General features: G+C 31.5%; 2 protein-coding genes across 2 annotated transcripts; one reads left to right on the top strand and one right to left on the bottom strand.

The window, feature by feature from the left end:
* The first annotated feature begins 16,460 nt into the window (after positions 1–16,460).
* Positions 16,461–17,105, top strand: LOC25498398 ((-)-germacrene D synthase). The gene is made up of 2 exons (XM_024769980.2): positions 16,461–16,667; positions 16,734–17,105. Exons 1-2 carry the CDS (start codon positions 16,497–16,499, stop codon positions 17,025–17,027), a joined length of 465 nt encoding a protein of 154 aa, XP_024625748.2. The 5' UTR covers positions 16,461–16,496; the 3' UTR covers positions 17,028–17,105.
* A 1,910-nt stretch (positions 17,106–19,015) lies between these two features.
* LOC25498397 (putative F-box protein At1g23770) lies at positions 19,016–20,108 on the bottom strand. The gene is made up of 2 exons (XM_024770163.2): positions 19,876–20,108; positions 19,016–19,587 (listed from the first exon to the last, which is right to left on the bottom strand). Exons 1-2 carry the CDS (start codon positions 20,012–20,014, stop codon positions 19,196–19,198), a joined length of 531 nt encoding a protein of 176 aa, XP_024625931.2. The 5' UTR covers positions 20,015–20,108; the 3' UTR covers positions 19,016–19,195.
* Between the last annotated feature and the right edge of the window lie 281 nt (positions 20,109–20,389).

Here is a 20,389-nt window from a genome sequence, read left to right as displayed (position 1 = left end):
ATTTTATGAAAATTCAGCATAACCGTTTCTAAGTTAATCCATAACTTATGGAATAATTCCAAAACTCAAAATTAGAAGTATTAGGATTTTAATTAAGGGGTTTAAGAGTATTTAACCTACGTGGTGATGGATCTAATTTGGTTTGATGTGAATATCCTTGTTGGATGATTTAATATCTATATGAATGTATATGTTGATGAATATGATGTTATATGATGTTGTTAATGATTGATGAATTATTATATGAATGTATATGTTGATGAATATGATTTGATGTTGTTAGTAATGTGATATATTTGTATATGCATTATGTGAATTATATAAGATGCTTAAGTTGATGATTGATTATTATTTGACATTGTTATATCTTGAGATGTTTATGTGTTGCCTATGTTGTTGTTGTATATTAATTAAACTGCATGAGTCGGTCTAAGATGAAAGATGTTGTTCCAAATTATTAGATTTATATAAGAGGTCGATGTTTCTAAGTTGTAAGACGTTGAGTCCATGCATACTCATTCAAGTTGAGGGCTTGATGCCCTGTAATGTATATTTATACATATTATGTTGAGGGCTTGATGCCCTGTGAGCCTATTTACGCTCAATACGTTGAGGGCTTGATGCCCTATGAGCCTATTTACGCTCAATACGTTGGGGGCTTGATGCTCTGGTTGGTACCACATGCATGATTAAGAAGTTGAAGTTGCATTTGTCGAGTTTAAGTTGTTGAAGTCGCATTGTCGTTGTCGTTAAGTTGTAATTTATCAATGAGTTGTTAATGAAGAACTATCCGAAGTATTAATATTTATTAATCGTTTTTGTTTATGTTGTTATATGATGATGTTTATGATGTGAAGTATATGATGTTATAAGATGATGTTTATGATGTGATGTTTATGTTACATGATGATGTTATGATGTGATGATTATGTTGTTATATGATGAATGTATAAGAGGTGATGAATATGATATTAATGATGACTAGAAGTTGATCGATTATTTAATGAAGTATTATATGAAGAGTTAATGTTATTAATTGATGAAGCTTAAGTTGTTAAATGCATTTGATGAATTATATGCTTATTATTATTGAATGTGAAATCTCACCCCTTCTGCTTGGAAATGTTGCCTTTACAATTGGGTAACTTGCAGGAAATCAAGAATAGTTGTTGAAGTGAGAGGACTCTCTCACGTGTCGTCGTCTTAGGGTTGCTCTGATACGTAACGGGATGGGAATTTTGTTGTTGCTTTCTATTCCTTACGTATTATTTTATGAACTTTCATGAACATGTTGTTGGAATTATTTTATGAGAATTTACATTCAGGCCTTTGTGCCAAGGTTGTTTTAAACGTTGAAATAATTTCCGCTGCGATGTAATAAATGATATATTGTTGAATTTGAAAGATAAATAGTTATTTTATTCTGTTTATGATTTTATGAAAAGAAGTGTGACATTCCGTTTATGTTGAAATAATCTGATTTATATATGAAATTTTCAAGTTGGGAAAACGGGATGTTACATAAGTTACTCTTCCTTAGCCTTTGATCAATTGTAACAAACGAGAGCAGAAAATAATGTTGAAGATTGGACTTTTAATCCTCTAAAAAAGAGATTAGTAACAAACGTGAGCAAAAAATATTGTTAATGATTGGACTTTAAATCATCTAAAAAAAGATTAGTAACAAACGTGAGCAAAAAATATTGTTAAAGATTGGACTTTAAATCCTCTAAAAAAAATTAGTAACAAACATGAGCAAAAAATAATGTTAAAGATTGGACTTTAAATCCTCTAAAAAAATATTAGTAACAAACGTGAGAAAAAAATAATGTTAAAGATTGGACTTTTTTTGATAAGCAAGGAGTGAAGTCAGCCATCAGGAGACGTCATCGACATCCCAACTAGGTTGGCACCCCAAGATACCACCGTCGTATACCGCCACACTCAACAAAAATTTATTAAAAAAAGGGGAAAAAATATTTACAAAAGGAGGGGGGTCTAGACCAAAACCCTCCAAGAAGCCAAAGAAAACGCAACAGAAAAATAAACAGAAAGCAGACAAATACAGAAAAAAGATTATGGAAATCTGTAATTAGGGAGACCGCATCTATCACGAAAAAAATCAGCCTTCAAATCATTCGGCAGTGTGTCAAGCCAAACCTCACCAATCATGGAATGCCCCAAATTAGCTAATTTATCTGCACAACAGTTGCCTTCACGGAAAATGGGAGAAGAAATAACTTGTATTCCAAGAGTGATAGCATTATGCCATCTATTACGCAGCATCATAGGCACCAAGGTATGGTTCGAAAATATCATAAGAGCACTTGTTGAATCACCCTCAATCCAAATATTCCTCCACCCTTTCTGGTCCGCAAACTCCATAGCTAAAATAATAGCAAGAACCTCTGCATAATAAACAGACTGTATACCAACGTTACAAGAAAAGGCCCCAAGAAACGTACCTAAGTGGTCACGAAACAGACCACCACAAGCCGCGAAACCACCCACCACCGACCCATCTGTGTTAACTTTCAGCCACGGAGCAGATGGTGGCTTCCATAGAACCATAATAATATCTCTGACAGTGCGGCAATGAATGGAAACCGCCAAAGCATCAAGGAAAGCAAAATAAGATTGCAAAACTTACCTTTAGAGAGGTTACCAGACGATGCAACCAAATGGTGAATACGAACTTTGGCTGAATGTAAAGAAGGCGAGAATGATGTAAAACGCAAAGAATTCCTAACCCATCAAATAGTGTGCAGAGTGTGCACGATTGCTGCCACAAAAACATCAGACACTTGGGAAGAGCAACTCGCCGGAACACAAGAGAGAAGCGAATCAGCTGTTGAACAGTCAATTGGCCGATTGAGATTACCACCAAACCACTCCCAAAGCTTCTTAGAAAATTGGCATCGAAGAAACAGATGCTCGGGTGTTTCTTCAGATTTCAAGCATAAATTACAAATTGATACAACATTGCAGCCACGACTCCTAAGGTTTTCGTCCGTGGGCATCTTACCATGGTGGAATCTCCAATAAATAAATGAGTGAGAAGGCGGAATAGAGGAGCTCCAAATTAAGTTTTCCCAAGGCAGCAGGGTTACCCTCGGACGTGGACTTTAAAGATTAGTAACAAACGTGGACAAAATATAATGTTAAAGATTATACTTTAAATCTTGTAAAAAAATATTAATAACAAACGTGAGCAAAAAATAATGTTAATGTTTGGACTTTAAATCCTCTAAAAAAAATATTAGGACTCAAAATATTTTAGAAAAAGTTTTGTTAGCACTATAATAAATATTAATAAGTAGAGTTCTCATAGTTAATAGTCCGTTCCCGTATTGTTTAGTTTTTCTCAACGTCTCTCAACCCCTCTGCATCAGAATTCGGAATTAACCTGTTAAGTTTTTTTTTTCTTTTTCTTTCATGTTACAACTAATCAAAGTCGATTAATTTTGTCGATTATATATTTGACTTTGCTGGTTTATAAGCGATTATGATTCAAATTATTTATGATTAATTTTAAGAATTATTTGACTTTGTTGGTTTATAATTGCTTATACAAACTATGATAGCGTGACTTTTTTTTATATATAAAGAGAACTGTGGTTTTTTTTAATTATTAAATAAAGGGAAAATAAGTAATAACATCACCTTCCGTTAAGCTCCTTCCACTGCTATTTAAAGGAATAAAAGCATTGCTTTTTCATTTGTGATTCCAAACGTTCTGCATGTATACAATTGATAAACTGCTCCCATGCCCCCCGTTCAATATCCAATAAAATATAGTGAAATCAAAGTGTTAAAACCATTTAAACAATACAAAATTGTTAAACGATAATCACACTCATGTTACCAACAACTAAAAACAGAAACACTAGAAAGCTTCAAACCACCATCTTTTGTTTTTGGTTACTTTCAAGCCACCATTTGAGAGAGCATAAAAAGAGAGGACCGCTAAGAGTATGGATACGAACACCGACACCAAATACAACATGGATACTGACACGCCAGTAACTTTGATAATTTGAGAGAATCACATAATTTAGGGTAATTATATTAGTGGATACGGGATACGGATGCAACACGTGTTCAGACACATCTAATATGAGGAATATATGTGATTCATAAGCGAGGAGTAATATCATAATTTATATATGGTTGAAAGAGCCATAATTACACTTACAAATGATGATGTTCAATAATTAATAACATAATTATCAATTAGTTTTCAGGAGAATAACATAATTTGTTGTCATTTAACGAGGTTGAAGGGAATACTCATAACTTATATCAACATGAATTTTTAAACTCAACTGCTCAAGGAAGAATCCCATCACATATTTTAAAGATAAAAAAAAGGTGCACCTTTGATGTTGTTGCGAAACATAGACCCTAGATATGGCATGTGTAATGGAACACGATTGTTATGTCGTGGTTTATTTAAGAATATGTTGAATGTGGAAATCTTAACAGGAAGCAATGCTGGAAAAAGAGCATTCTTGCCCAGAATTAAATGAAAAACAAATGTGAGTTCATGACTTCCCATTGTGCTTAGAAGAAAACAGTTTCCTGTTAAACTAACTTTTTCTATTACCATAAATAAGTCACAAGGGCAGACTATTTTTCAATGTCGGAATCTATTTTCCACGGCATGTTTTCAGCCATGGTCAATTATATGTTGCAATTTCAAGAGGAGTTTCTCAAAATTCAACAAAAGTTCTCATTAAAGAAAGGAAAATAGAAGGGGAAGATGGAGACTTTACGAAAAATGTAGTTTTTAAAGATATTCTTTTATTGCAATCATAACAACGTTTCTTTTACATAACATGTCATTTATACATTTATTTATGATGTTTCTTTTACATAACACACTTATGTTATGATGTAACTAATTACTATTAGAATAAACAATAAATGATCATTATTTTACCTTAATTTTATATGCAGGAAAACTAAAATATGTTGAGTTCAAAAATAATTTTGTTATATGCCTTGACAATATTTTTTTTATAAATCAATATATCAATAATTTTCATAATATTTAAAAATTTAAAATTTTTAATCAAAACTATACAAACAAACATAATAAAATAATCACATGTGTTAGTGCAGTAGAAAGAGCGTACAAACGGGCACGATAGTGCCCGTCATTCCGCTAGTTGTAACTAATGGGAAATAAATGAAGTTTTAGTTGTGAATGAAATTAAAGAATATGTGGTGTTATAAATAAAAACCATGCATAAGAAAAATGATTGTCATTGAATAATCAGTTTTTTTTTTTTTTGATAAAGTTAACAATGCAATATAAACCCAGGAGAGGTCTGAACCTTTTACAAAATAGAAATCAAAACAGTAAAAAAAAAAAAAAAAAAACAACAAAGCAAATCCAAACCCTTCTCAAAGTAAGCAGAAGGGAAGAAAGAATCAAGACATATGCATTCTAGAAAGAAAAAAAAAAATCCTAATATGTCTCTAGATAGAAGAGCAAAGATGAAAGAAGGTGTTGAAGGCTACCATTGAGTGGAATGCCAAGAGAGGCCCTGTCCGTTTTTAGCTAATGCATCTGCTACCATATTGCCCTCTCTATGAACTTGCAAGTACATGAAATGTTGTCACAAAATTTCCTGCTGTTTATCCATCTGGCCCTCATCTGCCGAGGTATGCCCATATCCTTATTGTAGGCCTTGACCACACTTAATGAATCAGTTTCCAGACAAATATGAGATAGATGAAGCGCATTGACCTTCTCAATAGCTAGCATACAAGCACTAAACTCGTCTTCTAAAGGTGTAGCATAGCCTATGTTGCTGGATATGGCCCCAAGAAAAGTAGAGAGAGAGTCTCCGAGAACAACTCCAATAGAGCCACAAGGCTGGGTACCTACAGATGAGCCATCACAATTAAGCTTGATGACTCCTTCATAGGGAGGGCTCCAAACCACTTCAGACACCAAAACAACTCTCTGGATTTTGAAAGGAATTCTGAACAGTTTTGCTATTTTGTAGTCTAGCATAGCAGACTCACCTTAGCCAAACTTAAGGTGTAGCTTAATTTTACTTCTGCCAGAACAATGTTAAAAAGTGTGGTCATGGCGTGTTTCTTGCCATGAAAGTACCGTTGATTTCTTTCAATCCAAATGGCCCCTAAGGTGTGAATTATAGCAGAACTCAAAGTCTGATGGTCAAGTTTACTTCAGATGCCAACTCTCCCCATAAGAAGCTGACACCAATTTGCACAGTCCAAAATCTGGTCTGTCCCCTTTCCAAGCCACTCCGAAAGCTGATATGTGACAAGACAGTCAAAAAATATATGTTGTGAAGATTCAGCTGCTTGCATGCAAAATCAGTTAAAATAAGTGTATAAATTAAATATTTGTCTTTGATGAAGATGAAGAAAAAACCCAAGACAGATATTGTAATGAATACGTAAAAATAACATGAAACATGTTATCCCTAAAAAAACGCAACACAAATAATTTAAACGATAAATTGTATTATTCATTCCATGTTTCCCCAGCACCAACTTAACAAACACAAATATGTTAATAGGGAAACTTATTTGTTTAAGGATTACGAATAAGAATATGTTTTTTAGAATGTGAATATGTGATAAACTACGGCATGCGCACACCGGAAGCCTACCTTAAAAAATTATCGGATGGATATTTATACATGTTGGATGTACATATGCAATAAATTTAATTATAGATATTATGAAACTGTTCCTCAACAAAATATCAATAAACTAAGCTTTTTTCCATTTGATACCTTTCCTCAACAAAATATTAATAAACTAAGGATTTTTTTCATAATGTATAAAATGTCACATGTTTAAGAAGTTGAAAATAGTAAGTTTATATTAGAATTTGTACATTTAATAAAAATTAAATATATCATTTTTAATAAATAATTGATGTTTAAAAAAAAAAATGCCATTTTTTGGTTCCTTTAAGACATGAAAACTAATAAGATTCTTTAAAAAACGTTAAAGACTATTGCTAAAGTTCCGTGCAGACTATTTTTTCGTGCAGACTTATTAAGAATTTAATTTTCACTAATGACTTGAAATGATCATAATGCTGACATTTGTCGAGCAGCAACCATGACTATGCAATTCGGGAGACACTTGCAAACACGGCGACACTTATTTAGGTAAGACAACAAGAGTGAGAAGTATTGAAAGGATAATAATAGTGTACTTGAATGGTGGTCTAAGGATCCTTTCATAGAACTAATGGAACAAATCCCAAAGAGTCGTTAGAAAACTGTTTTGTACGGCAAATTTTGTAACCATCAACCATCGTAGAGTAATGATGGTCGGAGACATTAAAGATTATCAGGAATCTAAAGCTTCTCATTGTTGGGCGTCAAGATAATTTTGTATTTTGTTGACGATACATCATACCCTACCTTTTGGATCATATGTTAATCAAGGCACTATTCGATAGTGGTTTTTGGCCTAATAAGCATCAAGTATAGGGTTTTGACCTTGTAATATAGTTGAAGTCCAAAAAATCTTCTTAGAGGTTGAATTTTTTCAAGCATGTTTAGGACACTAAAATACGACTTTCCACAAAAAATTATAATTTTTCAACTAAGATTGAATTAATTATGAATTTTTAAAGCATCAGAAACACAAAAAAAAAACAAAATAATGAAAACACTAATTTTGAGCTGTTTTTTTGCAGAGACATCTATAGAAATACAAAAAAAGGATCTGCACAATTTCGTAGATTTTCAAAGATGTTTCGATCGATTATTTTTTTTTTAACAAAAACGTGCGAAATAGCAATTTTTTTCCGAGTAAGCGTATACTCACGCGTCAAATTCCGTTATATAATTCTGTAGGCATAGTTAGAACATGATAAGAACCTTCACCATGCAATTTTGAAGATTTTAAATGAGATACAAATTAATTATGAATAGTTTAAGAAATTCATAATTATGGGTAATAAAAATTCGTGATAAATCTGTCCCTAGTCAGAAAAATCTAACTTTTGTGTGTAAAACCATGTCTTAACATCCTGATTAAAGATATCTGGAAAAAAAAAACCATGAAAAAATTCAATCTCTAGATCACTTTTTTGGACCACGCGTATATTATAAGGTAAAAAAAAAGGAATCTCTAATTACAGGGTTAGAATATCTATTTTTTATTTTACAGGGTCATTTTCCAACATTGCGTATTTTGCATGGTCAATTCAAACAATTAATCCTTTAGTTTATAAGAAAAAAAAACGAAAAGTATGAAAAGAATATTTTTTTATTTTGTTGAAAGGAAAATGATGCAAAGATAACAAGCACAAAGGGGAACTTATTTATTTATAGATTATGAAGATAATCAAATTATCACATGTTTCTTACAATGCATATACTATATGCATGTCAACTGTTGCGTGCGCACACCAACAGCTTTGCCTTAAACAATTAGAGGTTGAAATAAATATTAAACTTATATATGTAGATGTACATGCCAAATTAATGAAATTCTAAATATAGTTAAAACAAATTTGTACCCAAAATTAAAAATACTAAGGATTTTATTTTTTTATTCTTTCTTTTATAAATATAATTGATTATCCGCAGTCATGAGTTTGAGTTCCGAAAATTTTCTTTGGTTCTAAACAAAGAAATAATCCTCAATCATGAGTTTGACAAACAGAATAAAATGATCACATGCGTTAGCGCAGTAGCGTGCCCGTCTTTCCGCTAGTTGAAACTAATCGAAAATAAATGAAGTTTTAGTTGTGAATGAAATTAAAGAATATGAGGTGTTATAAATAAAAACCATGCATAAGAAAAATGATTGTCATTAAATAATCAGTTAAAATTAGTGTGTAAATTAAATATTTGTCTTTGATGACGATGAACAAAAAACGCAAAACAAATATTGTAACGAATACGTAAAAATAACATGAGACATGTTATCCCTAAAAAAACGCAAGACAAATATTTAAACGATAAAATGTATTATTCATTCCATGTTTCCCCAGCACCAACTTAACAAACACAAATATGTTAAGAGGGAAACTTACTTGTTTGAGGATTACAAATATGAATATGTTTTTTAGAATGTGCATATGTGATAAACTACGGCATGCGCACACCAGAAGCCTACCTTAAAAAATTATCGGATGGATATTTATACATGTTGGATGTACATATGCAATAAATTTAATTATAGATATTGTGAAACTGTTCCTCAATAAAATATCAATAAACTAAGCATTTTTCCATTTGATACATTTCCTCAACAAAATATTAATAAACTAAGGATTTTTTTCATAATGTATAAAATGTCACATGTTTAAGAAGTTGAAAATAGTAAGTTTATATTAGAATTTGTACATTTAATAAATATTAAATATATCATTTTTAATAAATAATTGATGTTTTAAAAAAAATGCCATTTTTTGGTTCCTTTAAGACATGAAAACTAATAAGATTCTTTAAAAAACGTTAAAGACTATTGCTAAAGTTCCGTGCAGACTATTTTTTCGTCCAGACTTATTAAGAATTTAATTTTCATTAATGACTTGAAATGATCATAATGCTGACATTTGTTGAGCCGCAAACATGGCTATCCAATTCGGGAGACACTTGCAAACACGGCGACTCTTATTTAGGTAAGACAGCAAGAGTGAGAAGTATTGAAAGGATAATAATAGTGTACTTGAGTGGTGGTCTAAGGATCCTTTCATAGAACTAATGGAACAACTCCCAAAGAGTCGTTAGAAAACTGTTTTGTACGGCAAATTTTGTAACCATCAACCATCGTAGAGTAATGATGGTCGGAGACATTAAAGATTATCAGGAATCTAAAGCTTCTCATTGGTAGGCGTCAAGATAATTTTGTATTTTGTTGACGATACATCATACCCTACATTTTGGATCATATGTTAATCAAGGCACTATTCGATAGTGGTTTTTGGCCTAATAAGCATCAAGTATAGGGTTTTGACCTTGTAATATAGTTGAAGTCCAAAAAATCTTCTTAGAGGTTGAATTTTTTCAAGCATGTTTAGGACACTAAAATACGACTTTCCACAAAAAATTATAATTTTTCAACTAAGGTTGAATTAATTATGAATTTTTAAAGCATCAGAAACACAAAAAAAAAAAAACAAAATAATGAAAACACTAACCTAAAAACTAATTTTGAGCTGTTTTTTTGCAGAGACATCTATAGAAACACAAAAAAAGGATCTGCAAAATTTCGTAGGTTTTCAAAGATGTTTCGATCGATTATTTTTTTTTTAACAAAAACGTGCAAAATAGCAATTTTTTTCCGAATAAGCGTATACTCACGGGTCAAATTCCGTTATATAATTCTGTAGGCATGGTTAGAACAAGATAAGAACCTTCACCATGCAATTTTGAAGATTTTAAATGAGATACAAATTAATTATGAATAGTTTAAGAAATTCATAATTATGGGTAATAAAAATTCGTGATAAATCTGTCCCTAGTTAGAAAAATCTAACTTTTGTGTGTAAAACCATGTCTTAACATCCTAATTAAAGATATCTGGAAAAAAAAAACCATGAAAAAATTCAATCTCTAGATCACTTTTTTGGACCACGCGTATATTATAAGGTAAAAAAAAAAGAATCTCTAATTACAGGGTTAGAATATCTATTTTTTATTTTACAGGGTCATTTTTCAACATTGCGTATTTTGCATGGTCAATTCAAGCAATTAATCCTTTAGTTTATAAGAAAAAAAACGAAAAGTATGAAAAGAATATTTTTTATTTTGTTGAGAGGAAAATGATGCAAAGATAACAAGCACAAAGGGGAACTTATTTATTGATAGATTATGAAGATAATCAAATTATCACATGTTTCTTAGAATGCATATACTATATGCATGTCAACTGTTGCGTGCGCACACCAACAGCTTTGCCTTAAAAAATTAGAGGTTGAAATAAATATTAAACTTATATATGTAGATGTACATGCCAAATTAATGAAATTCTAAATATAGTTAAAATAAATTTGTACCCAAAATTAAAAATACTAAGGATTTTATTTTTTTATTATTTCTTTTATAAATATAATTGATTATCCGCAGTCATGAGTTTGAGTTCCGAAAATTTTCTTTCGTTCTAAACAATGAAATAATCCTCAATCATGAGTTTGACAAACAAAATAAAATGATCACATGCCTTAGTGCAATAGCGTGCCCGTCTTTCCGCTAGTTGAAACTAATGGAAAATAAATGAAGTTTTAGTTGTGAATGAAATTAAAGAATATGAGGTGTTATAAATAAAAACCATGCATAAGAAAATTGATTGTCATTAAGTAATCAGTTAAAATTAGTGTGTAAATTAAATATTTGTCTTTGATGACGATGAACAAAAAACGCAAAACAGATATTGTAACGAATACGTAAAAATAACATGAGACATGTTATCCCTAAAAAAACGCAAGACAAATATTTAAACGATAAAATGTATTATTCATTCCATGTTTCCCCAGTACCAACTTAACAAACACAAATATGTTAAGAGGGAAACTTACTTGTTTCAGGATTACGAATATGAATATGTTTCTTAGAATGTGCATATGTGATAAACTACGACATGCGCACACCGGAAGCCTACCTTAAAAAATTATCGGATGGATATTTATACATGTTGGAAGTACATATGCAATAAATTTAATTATAGATATTGTGAAACTGTTCCTCAACAAAATATCAATAAACTAAGCATTTTTCCATTTGATACCTTTCCTCAACAAAATATTAATAAACTAAGGATTTTTTTCATAATGTATAAAATGTCACATGTTTAAGAAGTTGAAAATAGTAAGTTTATATTAGAATTTGTACATTTAATAAATATTAAATATATCATTTTTAATAAATAATTGATGTTTTTAAAAAAATGCCATTTGTTGGTTCCTTTAAAACATGAAAACTAATAATATTCTTTAAAAAACGTTAAAGACTATTGCTAAAGTTCCGTGCAGACTATTTTTTCGTGCAGACTTATTAAGAATTTAATTTTCACTAATGACTTGAAGTGATCATAATGTTGACATTTGTCGAGCAGCAACCATGGCTATGCAATTCGGGAGACACTTGCAAACACGGCGACATTTATTTAGGTAAGACAGCAAGAGTGAGAAGTATTGAAAGTATAATAATAGTGTACTTCAGTGGTGGTCTAAGAATCCTTTCATAGAACTAATGGAACAACTCCCAAAGAGTCGTTAGAAAACTGTTTTGTACGGCAATTTTTGTAACCATCAACCATCGTAGAGTAATGATGGTCGGAGACATTACAGATTATCAGGAATCTAAAGCTTCTCATTGGTGGGCGTCAAGATAATTTTGTATTTTGTTGACGATACATCATACCCTACCTTTTGGATCATATGTTAATCAAGGCACTATTCGATAGTTGTTTTTGGCTTAATAAGCATCAAATATAGGCTTTTGACCTTGTAATATAGTTGAAGTCCAAAAAATCTTCTTAGAGGTTGAATTTTTTCAAGCATGTTTAGGACATTAAACTAAGCATTTTTCCATTTGAAACCTTTCCCTCAACAAAATATTAATAAACTAAGGATTTTTGCATAATGTGTAAAATTTCACATGTTTAAGAAGTTGAAAATAGTAAGTTTATATTAGAATTTGTACATTTAATAAATATTAAATATATAATTTTTAATAAATAATTAATGTTTTAAAAACAAATGCCATTGTTTGGTTGCTTTAAGACATGCAAAACTAATAAGATTCTTTAAAAAACGTTAAAGACTAGTCTTTGTTTCTTTCTTAAAATTAAATATCCTTGTCTGTTGCTAAAGTTTCGTGTAGACTATTTTTTCATTCATCCTTATTAAGAATTTAGTTTTCACTAATGACCTGAAGTGATCATAATGTTGACATTTGTCGAGCAGCAACCATGGCTATGCAATTCGGGAGACACTTGCAAACACGGCGACACTTATTTAGGTAAGACAGCAAGAGTGAGATGTATTGAAAGGATAATAATTGTGTACTTGAGTGGTGGTCTAAGGATCCTTCCATAGAACTTATGGAACAACTCCTAAAGAGTCGTTAGAAAACTGTTTTGTACGGCAATTTTTGTATCCATCAACCATCGTAGAGTAAAGATGGTCGGAGACATTAAAGATTATCAGGAATCTAAAGCTTCTCATTGATGGGCGTATAGATAGTTTTGTATTTTGTTGACGATACATCATACACTACCTTTTGAATCATATGTTAATCGGGGCACTATTCGATAGTGGTTTTTGGCCTAATAAGCATCAAGTATAGGCTTTTGACCTTGTGATATAGTTGAAGTCCAAAAAATCTTCTTAGAGGTTGAATTTTTTCAAGCATGTTTAGGACATTAAAATATGACTTTACACAAAAATTTATAATTTTTCAACTAAGGTTGAATTAATTATGAATTTTTAAAGCGTCAAAAACACAAAAAACAAAAAAATGAAAACACTAACCTAAAAACTAATTTTGAGCTGATTGTTTGCAGAGACATTTATAGAAATACAAAAAAAGGATCTGCAAAAATTTTGTAGGTTTTCAAAGATGTTTCGATCGATTATTATTTTTCAACAAAAACGTGCGAAATTGCAATTTTGTTCCGAGTAAGTGTATACTCACGGATCAAATTTCGTTATATAATTCTGTAGGCATGGTTAGAACATGATAAGAACCTTCACCATGAAATTTTGATGTTTTTAAACGAGATACAAATTAATTATGAATTGTTTAAGAAATTCATAATTATGGGTAATAAAATTTCATGATAAATCTGTCCCTAGTCGGAAAAATCTAACTTTTGTGTGTAAAACCATGTTTTAACATCCTAATTAAAGATATCCGAAAAAAACCAAGAAAAAATTCAATCTCTAGATCATTTTTTTGGACCACGCGTATATTATAAGGTAAAACAAATAAAAGAATCTCTATTTTTTGTTTTACAGAGTCATTTTTCAACATTGCGTATTTTGCATGGTCAATTCAAACAATTAATCCTTTAGTTTATAAGAAAAAAACGAAAAGTTGAAAAGAATATTTTTTATTTTGTTGAGAGGAATATGATGAAAAGATAACAAGCACAAATTGGAACTTATTTATTTATAATTATGAAGATAATCAAATTATCACATGTTTCTAAGAATGCATATACTATATGCATGTCAACAATTGTTGCGTGCGCACACCAACAGCTTTGCCTTAAAAATTAGAGGTTGAAATAAATATTAAACTTATATATGATGTACATGCCAAATTAATGAAATAAATATATAAAAAAACAAATCTAGATCCAGTAGCTAGAGTTAAAATAAGACAGGCAATTAGGTCAACAATGTTCAAAAATAAATGCTCAAATTAACACATGCCGAAACTTGAGAATATATTTTAAAGGTTTTTAACACATGCAGGAACTTGAGAATATATTAAAAAAGTTTTAGTTCAACATGCGTACAATGGGAATTAGTATAATTCTTTAAAGTTTACTATAAATATCTATATAGGCAAACAGAGAGGTGAGGTATCAGGGAGAAGCTGAAACATCCCAACTAGGTTGGCACACAACAGCAGCTCCCATCCTGTACCGCCTCTCAATACGCAGTAATATTAATAAAAAAGGGAAAACTGTACAAAGGAGGGGGGACTGGGCCATTACCCTCAAAACAAAGCAAAAAACAAAACAGAAAAACAGACAGAAAAGGCTACGGAAATCTAAAGTTAGGCAGCCCATTTCTATCTCTACTGAAATCAATTGACAAAGAAACTGGCATAATGTGGAACCAAGTAGTGTCAGTCAATTCATGTCCCAATGAAGCCATAGCGTCTGCACAGCAATTTCCTTCCCTGTAAATATGAGAACAGATAACAAATAAACCAAGTTGCATGCAATTATGCCAACGGTTTCTGAAACGCATAAGAATGGCGGAATGATTTTTAAAAGCATATGTCTTGCCGCATATTCCATAGCAAGCATAAGACCTGTAAGCTCCGCTTCAAAAACGGTTCCCTCTCCAAGATTGCTAGAAAAGCCGCCCAAGTAAGCGCCTGTAAAATCTCTAAAAATTCCCCCACAAGAAGAATTAATACCAATAACGGATCCATCCGTGTTCGCCTTCACCCAAGTAATTGTTGGAGGCTTCCAAATAACTGAAAAAATATCCCTAACACGACGGTGCGATGGAGGAATTAACAGGCTATGTAACAAATCAACATCACCAATAACACAATTACCGGTAGAAATTACACCCGACATGGTTACCAAAGTAGAAATTTTTGCGAAAGTGTTATGAAGAGTAGTTTTTAAAGAGCTGAACCGAATTGCATTTCTTGCCAACAAAATAGTGTGCACCGTATGAACGAGGGCAGCAGCAAATACATCTGAAACCTGAGAGCTGCAGCGCTGCGGTATGCAATCAAGAATGGAGGAGAAAGATAGCAGCGAGATATTGCATTGTAATTTAACGCTCAACCATCTCCAAACAGAAACCGCAAAGTCACATTCAAGAAATAAATGAGATGATGTTTCAGCCTGCTTGAAACAAAGGACACAAACCGAAACTAAGGTGCAGCCCCGCATTCGTAAGTTCTCATCAGTTGGGAGCTTAGACAACATCATTCTCCAGAAAACAAATGAATGTGAGGGAGGAATGCAAGTTCTCCAAATAACAGCCGGCCAATCAAGACAAACAAGAGTAGGCCGTAAAAACAGATGTGCAAGCCTAGCAGTAAGAACGCCATCAGTAGCATGCTTCCAAACACGCTTGTCCGGTAAGGGCGTTACCAGAAGCGTGATATTTAAAGCCTGCGCTGCCACGGTTGAGAAATCAATAAGAGGTCGAGGGATCTGCCTATATATAGATCATTCTTAACAGTTTACGAAGAAATAGAGAAAGAAATTAGAAAAGAAGGAAGGATATATACCCTTGCCTACTACAAAACTGAAGTATGACTTTCTGCTTTTTCTAATTACCCACTAGTAACAGAGTATGGGCCACAAATTTTTTTATGCACTTTTAACTATTTTTTGGGAATTTCTACTGTTCACTTCTTTGTGGTTCAGTTTCGTAAGTAAAACAATATAAATATGTACTTTTAAAAAACCATTTGTGTTAGTGTCCAGTGGTGTTGGCTTGGGTTTTTGGTGTGTGCTCCTTTCAACGATCCACTTTCAATTTCCCCTATGCCCATTTCGGTGGGCAAGTCCATACAAGTGAATTGTTGGATGAGAGCCCTTAGATTAGTTAGTCTCTATATCAGATCTTGATTTTTAAAATAAGAAAAGGATAGACCAAGAAACCGCTAACCTTTTTTTGGACTAATTAAGTAAAAGGTTCCTATATAAGAAACATGAGTGTCCTCGTATTTAAATTTGTTGTCTGTTAATGATGGTAGTTCAAAAAGTCAGTCCAAGCATTTATGACAGAGGCGAGATGGCTGAATGAAAACCATATACCAACAATAGAAGAGTACATGCGCATATCAAAAAAATCAGGTGCTTACCCTTTGCTGATATTAACGTCTTACATTGGTATGGGTGACATAACCACAAAGGAGATCTTCAGTTGGGTATCAAATGAGCCAAGAATTGTTAACGCCGCTGCAACTCTTTGCAGGCTAATGGATGAAATTGTTTCCAGTGAGGTATTTATAAAATATAATGGATGAAATTGTTAACGCCGCTGCAACTCTTTGCAGGCTAATGTACAGTTTGAACAGAAAAGAGGACATGTTTGCTCATTGTTAGATTGTTATATGAAGCAATTTGATATGTCTAGAGAAGCTGCTATTCAAGAATGCAAAAATTGTATGACAATTGTTTGGAAAGATATAAATGAAGAATGTCTTAGGCCAACCAAAGTTCCAATGCCTTTTATGATTTGTGTTCTCAATCTTTCGCGTTTTATGGATGTTATTTACAAAAACAAAGATAACTACACGGATTCTAACGGACTAATGAAGACATTTATTAAAGAAGTGTTGGTTGATCCTGTTCCAATTTGAGCACCGAGGTTTTAGTGGATGTTTGGATTCACATTAAGTTTGAAAAATCCAAGTGGCACATGGATTTTCTTAAAGTTCCAGAGTGGAGTAATTGCCAACATCTATATGACACGCCTTGATTATATTAAGCCTAAAATAATTCCTATTAAAAAATTTGTTTTTATGTTCTTTATATTTCTACTTTGAATATGCATGCACTGCTTGTATTTCGTGTGTGGGGTTTCATTTTCATGAATAAAAAGAAAGTAGATCGTACATCCATGCGTCGTGCGGGTGAGTTGTATAGTAATGTGTTATTGTAACTAATGGAAATCAATGAAGTTTTAGTTGTTAATGAAATTAAAGAATATGAGGTGATATAAATAAAAACCATGCATAAGAAAAATGATTGTCAGTAAATAATTAGTTAAAATTAGTGTATAGAATAAATATTTGTCTTTGATGAAGATGAAGAAAAAACGCAAGACAGATATTGTCATGAATACGTAAAAATAACATGAGACATGTTATCCCTAAAAAAAAAGCAAGACAAATATTTAAACGATAAAATGTATTATTCATTCCATGTTTCCCCAACAACAACTTAAAAAACACAAATAAGATAAGAGGGAAACTTATTTGTTTAAGGATTACGAATATGAATATGTTTTCAAAAATATGTCAAAAGTAGGGATAATATTTAGAGACTTTCATGTTACATATAAATATATTTCTACATTTGGTACTGGTTCGAAGTGGGTATCTATATCTTTAGAGCCTTGACAATTATCTTAGGAACATGGGTTACCCTAGATCTTATCGAAAAACCATTTTGACAATAGTAAATCTATGTTTTTTATTAAATGTCAATGTAATATATTATTGGGGCAGATGTAATTATGTCAGAGAGATCGAAACATTTGTCCTTTTTTTTTAATAAAAAATGTTAATAGTTAGTTGTTAAATTAATATTTACTCCTTCATTTAATTTTGACCCATTACCTTCAACTCCTTAATCCTTAACTCAAATCATTTAAACTACTCAACCCCTGAAACAATTTATTAGTTAGGATAAAATTTTAATTTAAAATATCTTAATACAACTATATAATATTTTTTACAAAAACTAAACAATATTATAAGTCATATGTTTTGTCAAAAAAATATATATTTTATATTAAAAATACTTTAAATTTGTACTGATTTATATATCAAATAACTAAAACATTCACTAACTTTGAGTAAATTAATTTTCAACTTGAAATAATATTTTATTAAACTTTGATAAGTATGTTAGTTCCTTGAGTAAAAATAATAACAAGTACTTAATTTCCGGTGCTTAGCACGGGTATCACACTAGTTAGGTTAATGATGAGTTTAAAAATGTTTGTGCTCATTTTATATATAGGGATTTCTGTTTTCAATTAGTATTTACAATTAATTTTGTAAATAATAACTCCTTTTATAATTCATATTTGTATATTCCATGGAATAAAATGATAGGAATGTACATTCTAATGTTTGTTATAAATTTATTAAATTTTATTTCTAGGTGTAAAATTTTCCTAAGAAAAAAATATTTCCATGGAAAATGTTGGGAATAAAAAGTTCCCACAAATATAGGAATAAATTGTACCTATCCATTAACCTTCCTATTATAATAGTTTTTGGGAATAAATAAATATTAACCAAACATTTTTTTTTAAATGTCCAGAAATAAAACTCCCTTATTTATATTCCCAAGAATAATATTCTTAGAAATAAGTTTAATAAACTTAAAACAAACACACCCTAATAAAATACATATCACTATGGGTTTCGGCCCTCTTTTGTAGGAAAAAAATAAATATAAATAAATACATATCATTGTTAGGGGCAGTTAGTTAAATAGTACACTTTTCAGGGAGAGCTATAGTTAAATACTTGCAAGGAACTAAATATAATGAGTAAGTATTTTTTATAGGAAAAATGAAATTCATACTTTTTTCATTATGTGCCTAAATGAATATTTTATTTAGACTTGTGAGCAAGTAAATATATTTCACCAAAAGACCTAATACATTTTAATATTTTATAAAACTCATTACATCATTCACTCTAGCAAGGTCTTTTCCACACAAAGGTTAACAAGGATTCATTCCTAACACTTGGAATCACCGGATTATTCTTTTAAATCCTCCAAGATGACACTAACCACCACCTCTTCTCCTTTGAAAGTATCTCAAAATACGAGTCCGAGGAATTCGAAAAGAAAACGATTGCTCTGAATTCTTCTTTGTTTCCCGGTATTGAGCATACAAGCTCTTATAAAACCTCATACCATTCACACTTTGTCCAAACTCCTCCTCAAACTTTTTCTTCCATAACTCATCATTTGAGGCAAGGTATTGCAACTTTGAACAAGTACAACAGACTTTGGCCAAATCATCACCAGGAAGATACTCAAATATTACGAGCTTAAGTTCCATTGGGAGGCTCATAAAACAAGGTGGAAGAATCAATCCAGCTTTATCACAAAGATCAATTAAAAGTGGAAATGCAAGCCTATCGTTCACTATCTTCCACAATTCCAAAACTTCATCTTTATCACCATCAACATTAACACAAGCATTAGATTCAGAATTTGACATCAGCAGAAACTCTAAAGGCTTGGCAAATCTACATTTATCTAAATAAACCATATGTACACTTGACCCAACATCATCATACAATGAACCATAAACATTCACAAAATGCCCTAATGTCTGAATTTTCAAATTCAAAGAATGAGATGAACCATTAGTAAGAATCTCAGGAAGAGTATACCTCAAGGATATCATTGAAGAAGAAGACATGTCATCAATAAGATGAGAGATACTGATAGCCATACCTGAAACGTGATCCACACGAACAAACCCTGATTCAAGAATAAAAGCATGAACAGCAAATACCAGTAGTTTGAAATCGCTAACGTCGTCGCCAAGTGCTTCTCTAAGCACCCTTTTCACAAAATTAGGTGTTGATTCCATTCTAATATAATGATCGGTTGATGATGGTAAGAGATGAAGAGTAGCGTTATGTGGGGAGAAGCAATTGTTGGTAGCAATATATAAATATATAGTACTATGATACATGGTGTTATTAATAGAGTAGTGTTTTGTGGGGAGAAACTATTATTGCTGGTTAGCAATATATTACTATGTTTTGTCACGCACGAGTACTGCGATATTTTTTAAGATTTGTTTAATTTGAAAGTGGCTGTTATTGTCCTCTAGTTATTGTTAATTGATTTCTAAATGATTTTTATAAGGGGAGCAGCGGTGATATTATAAAAAAACATGGTATATCCAAATATTTCATAACTTTAGATCTGGGTCATGAGGGAGCTCGAGAGACCGTTCACA

This window comes from Medicago truncatula, chromosome 7 (genome assembly GCF_003473485.1).
Source record: "Medicago truncatula cultivar Jemalong A17 chromosome 7, MtrunA17r5.0-ANR, whole genome shotgun sequence".
NCBI classification, from domain to species: domain Eukaryota; kingdom Viridiplantae; phylum Streptophyta; class Magnoliopsida; order Fabales; family Fabaceae; genus Medicago; species Medicago truncatula.
This window is presented reverse-complemented; position numbering and strand designations above follow the sequence as displayed.

What these genes read in the sequence shown, in the direction of transcription:
- LOC25498398 (XM_024769980.2), top strand. Translation starts at nt 16,497, where the DNA reads ATGCGCATATCAAAAAAATCAGGTGCTTACCCTTTGCTGATATTAACG. An exon ending in ATGAAATTGTTTCCAGTGAG is followed by an intron (nt 16,668 to 16,733) that starts GTATTTATAAAA and finishes GCTAATGTACAG; the next exon opens with TTTGAACAGAAAAGAGGACA.
- LOC25498397 (XM_024770163.2), bottom strand. Translation starts at nt 20,014, where the DNA reads ATGGAATCAACACCTAATTTTGTGAAAAGGGTGCTTAGAGAAGCACTT. An exon ending in TCGTGTGGATCACGTTTCAG is followed by an intron (nt 19,588 to 19,875) that starts GTATGGCTATCA and finishes ATGGTGATAAAG; the next exon opens with ATGAAGTTTTGGAATTGTGG.